General features: G+C 44.1%; 1 protein-coding gene across 5 annotated transcripts in view; it reads left to right on the top strand.

Moving 5' to 3' along the window:
- The window catches only part of INSC (INSC spindle orientation adaptor protein), an 864,422-nt gene that overhangs the window by 762,827 nt on the left and 86,110 nt on the right, over window positions 1-15,485 (top strand). For 4 of the 5 annotated variants that reach the window (XR_014837251.1, XM_021083296.2, XM_085011963.1 and 1 more), the window contains exons 3-5: window positions 3,869-4,214; window positions 5,753-5,805; window positions 7,701-7,824. The exons of the other annotated variant lie outside the window; for it this stretch is intronic. Coding sequence is in view for 3 of the 4 variants with exons in the window: in XM_021083296.2 (XP_020938955.2) it covers window positions 3,869-4,214; window positions 5,753-5,805; window positions 7,701-7,824 (523 nt within the window). In the remaining variant the exon portion in view is untranslated. The remainder of the gene's footprint in view (window positions 1-3,868; window positions 4,215-5,752; window positions 5,806-7,700; window positions 7,825-15,485) is intronic. 5 annotated transcript variants of the gene reach the window in all.

Below are 15,485 nucleotides of genomic sequence, written 5' to 3'. Positions count from 1 at the left end.
TTGCAGAGAAAGTAACATTAGAGCCAGAAATTTTACCAAAGTTTGTGTGCCAAATGCATAGTGAGGCCAAATAAACTAACCAGCAGATGTTGGAGCAGAGAAAGGTTTATTGCAGGGCCAAGCAAGGAGAACAGGTGACTCATGCTCAAAAACCTCACTCCCAGGAGTTCCCATCATGGCTGAGTGGTAATGAACCTGACTAGTACCCATGAGGACATGGGTTCCATCCCTGGCCTTGCTTAGTTAGTTAAGAATCCAGCATTGCTGTGAGCTGTGGTGTAGGTCACAGAGGCGGCTTGGGTCCCATGTTACTGTGGCTGTGGTGTAAGCTAGTGGTTGCAGCTCCAATTCAACCTAAGCCCAGGAACTTCCATATGCTGCAGGTGTGGCCCTAAAAAGCCAACAAAACAAAACAAAAACAAAAACCTCATACTCCCCAGTGGTTTGCGGGGGGGGGGGGGGGGGGGGGTTATCTGCTAAATTTAGAGTGAAGGGAGTTCCCATCGTGGCGCAGTGGAAACTAATCCCTCTGAATAGGTTTCGGGTTCGATCCCTGGCCTCACTCAGTGGGTTAAGGATACGGTGTTGCCCTGAACTGTGCTGTAGGTCGCAGACGCTGCTAGGATCTGGCATTGCTGTGGTTGTGGTATAGGCGGGCAGCTGTAGCTCCAATTTGACCCCTAGCCCCGGAATCTCCAAATGCCATGGGTGTGGCCCTAAAAGGACAAAAGACAAAAAAAAAAAAAAAAAAATTAGGGTGAGGGCTGCAGGGTGTGTGACTTTCTTCTGATTGGCTGGTGGTGAGAATGGATCTCCAGGAATCTTGTGCCCAGCAGGAAGTTGCCATCCTCCACCTGGGCGGGGGCCTTCATTCCTGCAGAAGATCTCAAAAGACATTGTTATGTATATTCCTTGAGGAGGAACCAGAAACCTGCCCCATTGCCGCCCTTTTGTTTTTTTGACGGTTCCTCCCTTGTTTCTGCATCCCCTCCCTTCCCTGATAAGCAACTATTTGAATCTGCCCTTTGGAACGTCTCTGGGAAGATCAAAGAGGCTGAGTGAAGCCTATTTCCTACAAACAAGAAGCGGGGGACACAAGAAGGATTTGTTCTTGGGAGCCCCACCAGATCTTGCTTGGTTTCAGTATTGGAGGGTGAATAGGAACATGCCAGGCTATCGAAGAAGGAAAGGGGATTCTGGTCTGAAAGAGGAACTGTCTATGCAAGGCCACAGGGAATTGTAAAAGAGTGTTCTGTTAGGGAAATAGGAGGTTGTGTGTGCGTGGAGTGGAGTGGGTTTATGGCGAGGGTGCTAATATTTGGGGGAAGATGGAAGAGGGAGCTATGTGGGAAGGGAGGCTGGGGCCAGATCTTGGAAGCTGCTCATCTGAGCCTCAGGAATTTTAATTTGATGGGGGGTTGCTGGTTGGCAGGAGGACGCTGAAGACTCAAGCAGAGGAGTAACAATTTCCTCATATAGAAAGTTCTCTTGGAGTTCCCATCGTGGCTCAGTGGTTAACAAATCCGACTAGGAACCATGAGGTTGCAGGTTCGATCTCTGGCCTTGTTCAGTGGGTTAAGGATATGGTGTTGCCGTGAGCTGTGGTGTAGGTTGCAGGCGCGGCTCGGATCCTGTGTTGCTGTAGCCCTGGCGTAGGCCGGCGGCTACAGCTCCGATTCGACCCCTAACCTGGGAACCTCCATATGCCACGGGAGCGGCCCTAGAAAAAAGACAAAAAGCCAAAAAAAAAAAAAAAAAAAAAAGCTGTGTGAGAAACCACATGTACAATTTGCATAAACAGTACAAGCCTTGTGGTTAAAAATTACATTTAAAAGCTTTAGGGTCAAACAGCTGCATTGTTCAGAAAGCCCTCCTTCTTCTCATTAAATATGAAGATGTGATTTTAACCGTGCTATTTGAAGCATACCTTTATCAGTTCAGTCCTCTTCGATAGCTTTGCCTCCCTGCCTATTGTATCCTGTATGGACCCAAAACTACAGCCAGGTCCCCTCCTTGTCCCACACAGCTCAATAGGACCTGCCCATCCCCACTCTCCACTGCTCTCACCTCAAGTCCTCCATCACTCTTTCCACCAGGCTAACTCTGACCTCCTTGCTATTGCTCACATATCTCAAGGACACGTGTGCTGCAGGACCTTGGCAGCTTTCTCTCCCTAAAACAATTTGCCCACAGATTTCCACACGGCTCCCTCCCTCGTGTCTTTCAGGTCTCAGCTCAACTGTCCCTTTGTTAGTGAGCCTTCTTCGATCCAATTATTTTATATTGTATTGCCTAGACTCCCCCTGCCAGCCCCAGTCCTCTCTATCCTCCCCTGTTCTCTTTTCCTTCGTCGCACTTACTGCCTCCAACATATTGTATAGATTGCTTACTTATTCTGAGAATTGTTTTGGAAGTTGACGGTCCTCTCCCTTGAATGTAACCTTCATAAGGGAAATGATTTTCATCGACTTGTTTGCTGTTGTAGCCCAGAGCTTAGAACAGTACTTGGCACGGAGTGGGCACTGAATTCTTGTTTGTGGAATGAGTGGATGACTAGTGGCAAGTGGAGAATGACTGGAGGCAGGTAAGATTAGTGACACAAAGACTAGTTAGAAGACTGTTGCCAGCCAAAGGCAAAGAGACTTGGCTCAGCCTTAATCATTAACCGCGCAAGTTTTCTGTAGTAACCTTCAGATGATGTTGAAATCTATTGTTTTATAACATCTAATTATCATGTCTTGATTCTTTCTTTCACTTTTTTATTTTTTGTTGTTGTTGTCTTTTTAGGATTGCAGCTACTGCATATGGAAGTTCCCAGGCTAGGAGTCCAATTAGAGCTGTAGCTGCCGGCCTATACCACAGCCACAGCAAAGTGGGATCTGAGCCACGTCTGTGACCTATGCCACGGCTCACAGCAATGCTGGATCCTTAACTGACTGAGCAAGGCCGAGGATTGACCCTGCATCCTCATGGATACTAGTTGGGTTCTGAACCTGCTGAGCTATAGTGGGAATTCCTACTATGTCTTGATTCTTTAGACAGATCAAAAGCTCCATGAGAGGGGAGGCTTAGCCTGTTAATATCGTCTTTTCCCACAGTGCCTGGCACTTATGTGATATTAAAATAATTCACGCAACCGATGTTCAAAGCCTCATTAATGATCTGATATTACTGAATTTATTTCACCAAGTGAATTTTAGAGTAAATTTTATTTGACCAAGATCTTAGGATTGAATCTATATTCTCTTCCTGTTGTATAAATGGAGTTAATTTTGTTCTATTACAAAATTAGTGTTCATGCTTATGATGGAATATTGGAAATTAGAGAGAAGTTGAAAAAAAAGAAAAAGCTTTTTTTTTTAACCACCCAAAAGAACCAGTAGCATTTTAATATTTCTTTAAAGTCCTTTTCTAGATATAGCTTTTTAACATGGTTATAATAATTGTGTGCTTACATTTTTGCATACTGCCTTGCATACTTTATAAGTGCACACATTTTCCTTTGCTCTAAACTTTTGCAAAGCATTAATTTAAATAAGTGCACATTATATAACCATGTAGCTGTACAGTGGCTTACTTGACATAACTAATCTTTGATATTTAGGCTATTTCTATTTTCCTCTTATTGTACAGCTTATCTGTTACTCTGTCAGACATCCTTGCCTGATTTGTCTGGTCATCTTCCCTCAAAGCCCCTTATTATCTGTAAGATGGACATAATAAGAAATAAGAGGATTAAGGTAAGTGAATTCAAGAAACAGTGATGAGCATATGGTAGGTGTTTAGTAGACATCAGATGGCTTGAAATTGAGACCTTTGGAAATGGTGGTGTGTTAATAGCCTTCATGGCGCTGTTCTCTGGCTGCAGGCTGCACCTGATGCAGGTGGATTCGGTCCAGCGCTGGATGGAGGACCTGAAGCTCATGACAGAGTGTGAGTGCATGTGTGTCCTGCAGGCGAAGCCCATCAGCCTCGAGGAGGATGCACAGGGTGACCTCATCTTGGCAGGTGGCCCAGGCCCTGGAGACCCCCTGCAGCTGCTGCTCAAACGTGGCTGGGTCATCAGCACTGAGCTGCGCAGGATCGGCCAGAAGCTGGCCCAGGACCGCTGGGCACGTGTCCACAGCATGAGTGTGCGGCTGACCTGCCACGCCCGCTCCATGGTCAGCGAGTACAGCGCTGTTAGCAGGAGCTCCTCGCAGGAGATGGGCCAGGTCGGTTGCCTGCCATGGGCATGGGTGGGCACTTAGAATGGGAGGGGTTGCCTTTTTGAAGAGTGGGTCTGAATTGTATAGAGGCTGAATTCTTCCTGTCCTGGGACCACCCTCTCCTTCCAGTGAAGCCAGGAAAACAGTAAGGACCTTCTCTGAGTATCTGATCTGTGCTAGGAATTGTGCTAGATATTTTTACACACATCTCATTTAACCTGCACAACATGTGCGGCCAATATAACTCCTGTGAGACATTGTGCAATGGTTAAATACAGCTACATTGATGACAGACCGCCTGGGTTCAAAATCAGCTGTCTGCTGTGTGACCTCAGCAAGTTATTAAACTTCTCTGTGCCCTAGTTCCCCCATCCTAATAGGTATAATAACTATTTATTTCATAGATCTGTTTTAAGGACTGAGTCCTAATAAAGTTAAATTAATTAAACGTATCAGCTTAGGGTTATTGTCCTCACTTTATAGCTGAGGAAACAGAAACTCAGAGAGCTTAAGTAACTCGCCTAGAGTTATACAGTCAGTGAAGGGTATAAACAGGATTCAGCCTCAGGCTTTGAGATTCCAAAGTCCATGGTTTTGTTTGTTTGTTGCTTTTTTTAAAGGCCCGAAAGTGAGGCCTGTGGAAGTTCCCAGGCTAGGGGTCGAATTGGAGCTACAGCTGCTGGCCTACACCACAGCCACAGCAACGTGGGACCCAAGCTATGTCTGTGACCTACACCACAGCTCATGGCATTGCCGGATCCTTAACCCACTGAATGAGGCCAGGGATTGAACCCGCATTCACATGGATCCTAGGCAGATTCATTTCCATTGCTCCATGATGGTAATGCCCAAAACTCATGTTTGTTTTTTTTTTCTTCTTCTTGTCTTTTTTTGTCTTTTTGCCTTTTCTGGAGGTTCCCAGGCTAGGGGTCGAATTGGAGCTGTAGCCACCGGCCTACACCAGAGCCACAGCAATGCGGGATCCAAGCCACGTCTGCAACCTACACAACAGCTCACGGCAACACCATATCCTTAACCCACTGAGCAAGGCCAAAGATCGAACCCGCAACCTCATGGTTCCTAGTCGGATTCGTTAATCACTGTGCCATGACGGGAACTCCTCAAAACCCATGAATCTTCTCCAAGTCCAAAGTGAACCATTGAAAAATTCCCCCTTCATTTCCTCTTTCCTCTGTCTATGACTGTGCACCTTAGTGCCCTGCCCTGTTCCTTGCTCCACTTTGCAGACAGTAAACTTCTATTCATTCCTTGAAACCCAGCCAAAATGCCCCTTCCTCTCTGGAGCTTCCCAGATCCTCCAGTGTAACTAACTGCCCAGTTTTGTTTTTGTTTTTTGTGGAGCTCCCAAAGCAGCTGACAAGGATCTCTTCTGTCATTCATGTCACACTGTGTTGTAGTTTATGTGCCTGTTGTCCAAATCAGATGTTTGATTCTTCATCTTTATGTCCCGGAGGGCCCAGCTCAGCAGTTGGTCCTTGACCAATGCTTATTGAATTGAATAAAATTGATCTGTTTTTCTGCAGATTGAGAAGCTGCTAATGGAGAAGTGCTCAGAGCTGTCGGCAGTCACAGAGAGGTAAATCTGGCCTCTGGGTAAATCAGGCAGGGGAAGGAGCTGGCATCTTCTCCTACAGGGCCAGTGGGGGTAGTGGTGGTCAGGGAATTTCCTTTTGCTGACTTTTTTTTTTTTTTTTTTTAAGGGCTGCGCCTGCGGCATGTGGAGGTTCCCAGGCAAGGGTCAAATCAGAGCTGTAGCTGCCGGCCTACTTCACAGCCACAGCAACACCAGATCTGAGCCACATCTGTGACCTACACCACAGCTCACAACGCTGGATCCTTAACCCACTGAGCAAGGCCAGGGATTTAACCTGCATCCTTGTGGATACCTTTAACCTGCTGAGCCACAGCAGGAACTCCATCCAACCTTTCGCTGACTTTCATCAGCAACCTTAAAAGACTCCACAGAGATTTTTGGCCCCATGTTCAGGTCCCAGGCAGGATGTAAAAAGCAGAAGAGAGGCCCAGCGGCATACGAGGTTCCCAGGCTAGGGGTCAAATTGGAGCTACAGCTGCTGGCCTACACCACAGCCACAGAAATGCCAGATCAGAGCCATGATTGTAATCTACACCACAGCTCATGGTAACATTGGATCCTTAACCCACTGAGCGAGGCCAGGAATCGAACCTTCAACTTCATGGTTCCTATTCAGATTCGTTTCTGCTGCACCACAAGGGGAACTCCAGAAAGAGGATTCTTGAGGATTGTAACAAGGAAAAGTTTTCCTACAGCTTTGGGAAGCCCCTTGATCTCCAGAGCCTAGGCAAGGTGAAAACACACCATTATACTCACACACGCATTTGACAAGGGTTTCACAGACACACATAGATATATACACACGCACTCACACAATCACAGAAATACACTCACACCCTCTTTGCTGTATCTCACATACATAAACATACACACATCTATACTTGGATGTGGACACACACTTAATTTTGCATCCAAGCACCCCTGGGTGTGTGCTGACACTCTCCCTTACCCCATCCAGCCCCTCCCATCCCTTGGGAGAAAAACCTGGAACATGGAGTTCCCGTCGTGGCTCAGTGGTTAACGAATCCGACTAGGAACCATGAGGTTGCTGGTTCGATCCCTGGTCTTGCTCAGGGGGTTAGGAATCCAGTGTTGCTCAGAGCTGTGGTGTAGGTCGCAGACACGGAGTGGATCCCGCGTTGCTGTGGCTCTGGCGTAGGCCAGTGGCTACAGCTCTGATTAGACCCTTAGCCTGGGAACCTCCATATGCTGCAGGAGTGGCCCAAGAAATGGCAAAAAGACCAAAAAAAAAAAAAAAAAAAAAAAAAGAAGAAGAAAGAAAGAAAGAAAGAAAGAAAGAAAGAAAGACAGACAAACCTGGAACTTGACAGTCCTAGGGCTGCCATGGATCTTTGGCCTAGTGTGAAATATTTTCAGGCCATAGGGGTAGATTTGATCTTGATCTTCCTATGTGGGGAGAAAATTTTCAAGGCTCCTGTCTGTACACTGTAGGCAGTCATTTCTCAAAGGGTCACAGGCATTGCCATACACCTTTAGAGTGAGCAGGGCATGCCTGGCCCACCTGCATCCCTCCTCTGTGGTCCCCACCCCCCACCCCTAGACTCTGGCCACGGTGATGGCAGATTCTTCCAGGAAGAAGCCCTGTGTATGGATGTGGCTGCTTTCTAATGGCCTTTCTTCCTGATGACATGGTCTGCTAGCTCCATTTTCAGGCCAGCACTTCTCGGAATACTTGGAAGCCAGAGGATGAGCCAGCCTTGGACTATTCCATCTCTGACTCCCCAGAAGCTAATGTCCTCTTCCCAGGTCACTTGCATTGCTGCCAGGCCTGCCGCAGGCCCATATCTGGTCCCTGAAGTGGCTCTGGGCTGACCACCTTCCAGTGCCAGTCACCCACCCAGGGTTTCTTTCCCCAGGTGCCTCCAGGTGGAGAACGAGCACGTCCTGAAGTCAATGAAGGCCTGTGTGAGTGAGACCCTGAGCATGCTGGGCCAGCACTTTGGGCAGCTCCTGGAGCTGGCCCTGACCCGGGAAGTGCAGGTCAGTGCAGGCTGGGAGGCAGGGGTGGGCAGAGGGACTGGGCCAGGCTCAGGGAGGCTCTGAAGTGGCCTTTCCTGGGGGACAGCATTCTCAGACCCCAAGTGAGCTCCAACACCTGAGAGATAGGACAATCGGAGCTTTTTCTAGATGTGAAAACTAGAGCCTAGAGAGGGCAGAGACTGACCTAAGGTCACACAGCAAGGTCGGAAGCAGAGCCGGGCATCTCCCAATTGTACCTTCAGGATTGCTCCCACCGCCTTAAATCTTCCCTGTTGAGTTACTGTTCACAGCGCACTCGGTGGAACCTTAATGTTCTAAAGGGCTTAGGGCACTTGCTGGGAACAAGTCAATTCTGAAAATCCTGGCAATAGAGAAGAATCTAGAAAGGTCAGCTAATCCAGCCCCTGCCTCTAGGCAAACTGGTGCTTGTTTCGAGAAGGAGCAAAGAGCTTTGGAACCTGACAGATCCACTTTCAAATTGTGGTTCATTATGGGACTTAGCTCAAGTTCCCTAACCTCAATTTCCTCATCCATAAAGTGAAAACCTTCCCCAGAAGAAGAGCGAGATGACTCAGCAAACAGCATAGGAGAAGTGCTTAACACATAGTATGGGTTAAATGCATGTTCCTTCCTTCTCTTGCCTTTTCCTATTTTAAAAGCCTTCCAGAAAAAGCTGATTCCATACGGTTTTCATTAGGAAAGGTATTTCCATGTTATTTTTAGTTACAGAAATATTGTGTTACATATTTGCCATTCTTTTCCCACCACCAAATAAAAGCTTTCCACAAATAACAAATCCCTTCCCACATGGGCCTCTCTCCAAACTTGCCCCTTCTACCTAGCCCAGAATTCCCTTGCTCTCTTTTCTGTGTATCTGGCCTGTTTTGACATGGCCAAGGCCCTTCTGGCCTGGCTCCCCTCCTGGTCCATGAAGCTAGCCCTGAGCCCCCTCACGCTTCAGACCCAGAAGAGTCTGCGGAGTTCACCCTTCCTGCCCTGAGAATCTGGGACAAAGGGAAGGAAGGGCTAGCCCTGGGGTGCTGAGAGGCTGGCACTTAAATCTGATGAGTAGATGTGAAAGTCACGTGTAGGGGCTGGTGGTGGTTCAAGCTGGGGCCAGGGTCCCAAAGGGAAGCATCAAGTCCCAGAGGGACCCAGTGGAACACGGGGACCGAAGTGGGTGATGAAATTGAAAGAGCAATGAGTGAGGGTATTGAAGTTAGCGGTTGGGCAGAGAGGAGCCCGGAGGAATCTTTGAATAGAACACTGATGCTTTGTGTTCAGAGGAAGTTCCTAGGAGGATGGAGAAGAGCTGAGGATCAAGGTCCATGGGGAATCGTTGGAGGAGCAGGGATGTCCAGTCTAAGAATGGACCCTCTGTTACTTCCAAAGTTCTGTGCTTTAGGGCCCCAAAGGGAAAAAGGACCTTGGGCCAGTGGAGTGAATCTATAGGATATTCCTTGGAAGAAGGAGTTTGCAAAGCAGTAGGGCCACCCCATCAAAGAAGGGGCTGCCGCTGAGGTGGGCAAGCACCCTGGAAGGACATTGGCAGTAAGTGGAGGTTGGACTGAGTGACTTGCAAGGTTTCTTCCAGTCTTGATAGTATGTAGTTCAAGGCATGGGAGCCTCCTGGGGTAGTGAATTGAGTGTGGTGTTTGGAGGCAAATCGGGCTTCAAATCCTGACTGTGATCCTTACTGGATATGCAGACTTGGGCAAGTTACGTAATGGCCTCAGTTTCTCCACCTCTACAGCGGGTTATTGTTAGGATTCAGTGAGACAGCCTAGGCATAATTGGTGGCACTCTTCTGATTGCGTCAACTGCATTCTTCACTAGAGACCTGAGCTACCTTAAGAGATGCTAACAAGCTTTGCTAAAAAGAGCCTCCTAATCACCTAATTACTAATTTTTTAGTGAGATCATTTAACTGCTTGGTAGGCATGGAAATTTAAAGCTTAACTGTTGGGAGTGACCAATGGGGAATTAACAAGCATGAAGGATTAGAATTTCTCAGATTAAAGGATTAGCCACGTGGGAGGTAGGAGGAAAAGACTTCATTTACAAACGTTGATTTACCTGAAGACAACTTCTAGAGGACACTCTGGTGAATAAATTAACTCTCACCTGTACTTTTGAATCCTTACTTAGCTTCACGTGGCACAAACATCCATCCATCTGATCTCTGACAGAGGTCAGACCTCAGGGACACTTCGTAAGAGAAGAGAGGTGGGTGCTAAGCTGAATGGACCCAGTTCCTTCTTCCAAACTCACTGACTCATTCCTACCCCCCTTGGCAAGGTGACATGGAAGGGAGGTGGAGAGTGAGGCCAGCAGAGGTCATGTTGCTGAAATCCCTGCCTAATGGAGCAGGAAGAGTGGGGACCAGGGATTAGCCCCTCCGTGTTCATCATTCATCCTGTTATTTTAATGGCCTCATCCATCCGGCTGCGGTCAGGCAGGGGTATGGCCGGGTACTTTGGAGGAGGAGGTCAGCTGCCTGTGGGGCTGTCTTTTCTCACCCTTATTGAGTCATCCCCCAAAATAACAACCTCTACTCTTTGGTGCATCCTTCTGGAATCACAGTAGGCAATTTAGACTTTGCTCCCAGCAGTCTTGGAAATGACTCATAATGTTATGCTCATTAAATTGACTCTAAGGAGAGTTTGTAACTAAAGCTCAAAATTTGCTTTCCTTTTTCATTTCTCACTCAGATTTTGCTCAGCTATAGTGTCTAATGTAGATAATCAAAGGCTGCAATGTGACTTGAGGGCAGGATAAGGATAATCCAAACATACCTGCCGGATGAGAAATAGAAAAATGTTCAAATTTTTAAAATGGTCTCCTATCTCATGTTGAAGTTCTCCAGGAGGAAATAAAGTGAAAGAAAACAAAACAAAACAAATAAACAAAACACCAAACCCAGCATCCCTTTACTCTTAGGAATGATTCAAAGTCCAAGATTCTTAGGTTAATAGAATTCTCTGTAATTGTCTTATTCTGCTCGTTTTAGCCAGGAGGGTCTCATCCCAGTGTATGTGTGGAGTCGTGTTTTCCTGAGCAGCTAGAGCCCAGATTGTCTCTGCAGCAATGGGAAGGGTTTCTTCAGGGCTTCTCGATTTGTGCTGGTCTTTCCCCACCCTACTTGGAAGCACCCAGAGCATCAGCACCTTGGATACACAATTTTATCAGAGCACTACTGTTACACACTCACAGAAAGTTAAAACATGCCAACCCGCAATCCCTAGGGCAGGAATTCCAGTCAACATGTCTTCCTAAGATGCTTTCCTTAGGGTTGACCTCAGCTCATACTCATCGGCAGTTGAGAGAAAGGGGGTCAGTGATAGGTACTGTCTTGATTGCATCTGCAGCAGGAGGTCGGTTAATTTCAGTGGTCCGTGGTCCATAAGGACTGGTGAACATTCACTGGGGGAAAGCATCCACCATAGGTTAATTGTGGTATGATGTTTACCATATATGGGAGAAAAATGTCTCCTTTCTCCAAGAAGGGCAAGTGATTTCTTCTTTCTGCAAAGCCAGGATTTGTAATTCCTTCATAAGGGCTTGCTGGATTTGTATTCTTTCCCATCCAGTGTTTTTAACATTTCCTTTCTTTTTTTTTTCTTTTTTTTTTTGGTCTTTTCAGGGCCACACTCATGTCATATGGAGGTTCCCAGGCTAGGGGTCGAATTGGAGCTGTAGCTGCTGGCCTATACCACAGCCACAGCAATGCGGGATCCAAGCCACATCTGCAACCTACACCACAGCTCACAGCAAGGCCGGATCCTTAATCCACTGATCGAGGCCAGGGATCCAGAGATCAAACCTGCGTCCTCATGGACACTAGTCAGATTTCATTTCTGCTGAGTCACGGTGGGAATTCCTAACAGATTTTAATTTCAGGCTCCCCTCTAAACATGTTTTTTGCCACCACAGACTGCAATGATTTGGGTTGCTTCAAGTGACTTGGACCAGGGGTCTGTCAATTCAGATGCATTGCGTTTTTCAGGTTCCCAAAGACTTCCTAGGAGAAATGCAACACATGTACATTTAAGGAAATCAGTTTCCAGATCTTAAATTTTCATTTGTTTTCTTTCCTAAAAACAATCCTCCCAATACTATACAGTTTTTACTAGCCCTTCTATTATTTTCCAAAAGAAAATCTTAAATCTCATCCTAAATCTTACAGTGCCTTGCCCCTCTTTGCAAAAACCTTGGAGTGGGAGTGGGAGGATCAGACAAAAAAGAAGTCTGCATTCATAAACCATAAACCATTAGGCCTCCATGTTTTATTTCCATGTTTTTAAATATTTCTGTTGAGGAAAACATTAGAAATTGTGCATTTTGCCCAGTGTGGGGATTTTCTGAATCCAGAAATATAGAATGGTAGAGAGAGAGAGAGAGTGTGTGTGTGATGGGAAGTTAACTATCCCTTCCATTTCCATTTATTCTCAAATCACGCATAGCTCTTGAGGGACATTCTCCGTAGACCAAGCAGAGAAAGCACACGTAGGACAAGTCAAACACTCAAAATGGTTTGCAGGGGCAGGGGGCACTTTTTCAAGGCAAGCACTTCCTCTCAGATGTATCTTATGCTCAACTCTAAGATGTGTCATTAGCTGGAAAGAAAAGTACCTTTGAAGAGCCAAAGACTTTAAAGGTGAATGATAATGGTTCTTTTAAATGTAACTGGAATATTTTTGAGAAAGACCACATTTTTCAGGATTTACTAGATAAAATTCACAGCTACAAGTTTTGCATGATTTTTCTTTTCGGATTTGATGCACATTACTGAAGAAAGCAGTTAAAGACTATTTTGTCAAAACATTTTGTGAAATATTTATACTCATTTCTACTTCCTGTTAGCAAAAGATATAATTAATTCCTAGCAGCTGAACTAATTAGATTTAAGTATGATACTTTTCTCATTTTTTAATTACACAAGAAATTTGATCATGAGAGCTACTAAAAACAGTTGAATGATTTTGGACGTTTTTATTCTCAGATCTTATTCCCTGAAATGAACACCAAAAGTTAATATATATATATATATATACATGTATTTACTGAAGGAATACAATGCCTTTTGTCATATTCCCAGACTTATAATTTATTTACAATGATAGCCATGTATTACTTTGCATTATGAAAAGTTTAATAAATTGTTTTATCTTGGCTTGAGAACATATTCAAGTAAATCAAATTTTACTTTAGATCTACATTATTTTAATATTGACAGTTTTTAGCATTTTCCCTTATGGAATGATTTCCATAATTATTTGTCAGCATTTCTTAGCATTTCTTGGAACACATATTAAACATTTTTTAATTAAAAATGAAGTCAGATCTATATTGAGAAAAAGCTAAGTTGACTTGGCTGATTGGCTTGGCTAAATAAGAGCAATCTTTGCCAGTTAGGTTGTAGGATGGATATTTTCCATATATTAAACAAGCAAAAGCTGTAGCCTCAATGTTTTTATAAAACATATGTGAAACACATAAAATATTTGATTAAAATTGTATTGGCAATGAAATTAATAATATTTTGATCTTCCTAATCCTTTCTGAATAATTTGGATAATCCAAGGTGCTCTAAGTGAAAGAGTAGTGGGTGTTATTAGTAGTTCTTTGGTAAGTCTTGGTAAAGTACTTTGGAATTCTTCCCAGAAATTGATAGTGAATGAATGCCTCTAATGATTGGATAACAAACACTTTTGCAAGTCAAATGGTCTCCAGTTCTTTGCTTCTACCAATTTAGAGGAGTTAGCAGTTGGCAGATCATTAAAATAGTGTTTGATGATAGATCACCTTGTGATTACATAACTGAGAATTTGCTCAAAGGGTAAATAGCTTGGCTGCACAAATTCCTTCCATTCCTCATTTCATGGAATTTATGGGAACAAAGTTTTCCAGGGCTTCCATCTAAAAATATAGCACTAAGCCGATATTCAACCATGGACAAGTGAATGAACTAGGGAGCCTAAAAAGGATACAAAGCCTCATTCATTTCATTAAGAGATACATTTATAGTCAAATTTTCACTTTTAAGATTTATAATTATTTATAAAAATTTATCATCTATGCTGTATTGACCAATTGTACTGATAATAAGTATAGCACTAATTTAACTCAGAAGAGATTATTTTTAAACACTTAGAGCCTTTACAGTCACAGGGAATAAAAGAAAATTTCAAATTTCAATGACAGACACGATAAGGGATGATTAGTAAAACACTTTGAAACAAATGTATTACATTAAGATAAAATTCTGAGGGAAGGTTGGAATGGAAATATAAATTCAAGGATGAAAAGAAAAGATGAAAAATGTTCAAATGTTAAAGAGATTATTCATGTATTTTTAAGTGGATGATGATGCTATCAAGTTGTTTTGGTATTTAGCTTTCACTGACTACATCTAAAAGCATGATGTAATGGTTTTATGTCAATATTTATAGTCTGGAGAGTACATTCTTTCCAACTTTGTTCTGTACACTTATGATGAAGAAATTTACCTGTCCAATTAAAAATATGCATGAGGCTAAATATTAAAAAAAAAATTCTTTAGGTCTAAATGGGAAAAAAAATTGACATGGGATACACAGGCACTCTAGTTCTATAATATGATGGGTATTGTCTCTGCCTCTTGCTGAAAATTGCACAGGCCTCAAGACCTTTCTTCTAGGGATGGTTTTCTTGTGATCTCCTGAAGTCTGGTCCCTTATGGGCCTAGTAAGAACCCATCCTTCTGCCATGAACTTCTCAGAACACCGACTTCCCATTCCTTTGGAATATTTTTAGCCTTGAATAACAGTTTTCTGCTACATCTTCTTCTTCTTCTTTCTTTTTCCTCTAGTAATGAATTATGCCTTTAGTTTTCTCTCTTCTAATCCTCTACTCCTTTCAGGGAGACACAGCTGACTTTCTCACCATTTACCCCACTTCTCATATGGGTCTCTTTCCTTACCTAAGTCACAGAATGAGCCCTATTTGCTGGATCTGAGCAACTTTCCTACTTTGACTTCTCTTTCTGTTCTGTCACATTCTTTTGTTTTCCAAAAGTGCTGTTTTGGATTTCAGGATTTCTCTTCTTGAGAGCCATGAAATCAGTTAAGGTCTGGATCTGCCCCAAACCTCCGGTTCTAAGAGCCCTTACCCGTTTTTGCCTCTCTGCATTAGATATGCCTACTCAGGGGATATTTTCCCAAAGGTTAATCCGAGCCTAGATTTAGCTATTCTTTTGTCTCCTTGTTAGTATGTCTCATCTTTCCGCACCTTTCCCCAGGAAATTCATGCATTTCTCCAAAATGTTCTCTATATCCTTATGTTAAAAACCTTTTCTCTTGAAATGTATCTAGTCATCATTTGGATATTTCATGCTGATATCTGTAATTTTGTCTTGTATTCCAGAATTCTATTAACACATAACAAACAACCCCAACAGCAATTTTTATTATTTCTCACAATTTTAAAGGTTGAGAATTTCAGCAGGGCTTGGCTGAGTAATTCTTCTGCTCCATGTGGCATCAACAGAAGTCACTCGGGGGTATTCAGCTGGCAGATGGTTGAGAGAGTCTTAGATAGCTTCGTCACACATATGGTGCCTTGAAGGGGTGGGCTGAAAAGCTGGTCTCAGCTGAGAGTGTCGATCAGGAATCCTACACGTG

Source organism: Sus scrofa, chromosome 2 (assembly GCF_054392235.1).
Source record: "Sus scrofa isolate SSC_HxYL_T2T_F1_AM1 chromosome 2, Sscrofa_HxYL_maternal_Yorkshire_Landrace_v2.0, whole genome shotgun sequence".
NCBI classification, from domain to species: Eukaryota; Metazoa; Chordata; class Mammalia; order Artiodactyla; family Suidae; genus Sus; species Sus scrofa.
Note: the sequence above shows the minus strand (reverse complement) of the source record. Positions and strands in the feature narration are given on the sequence as shown.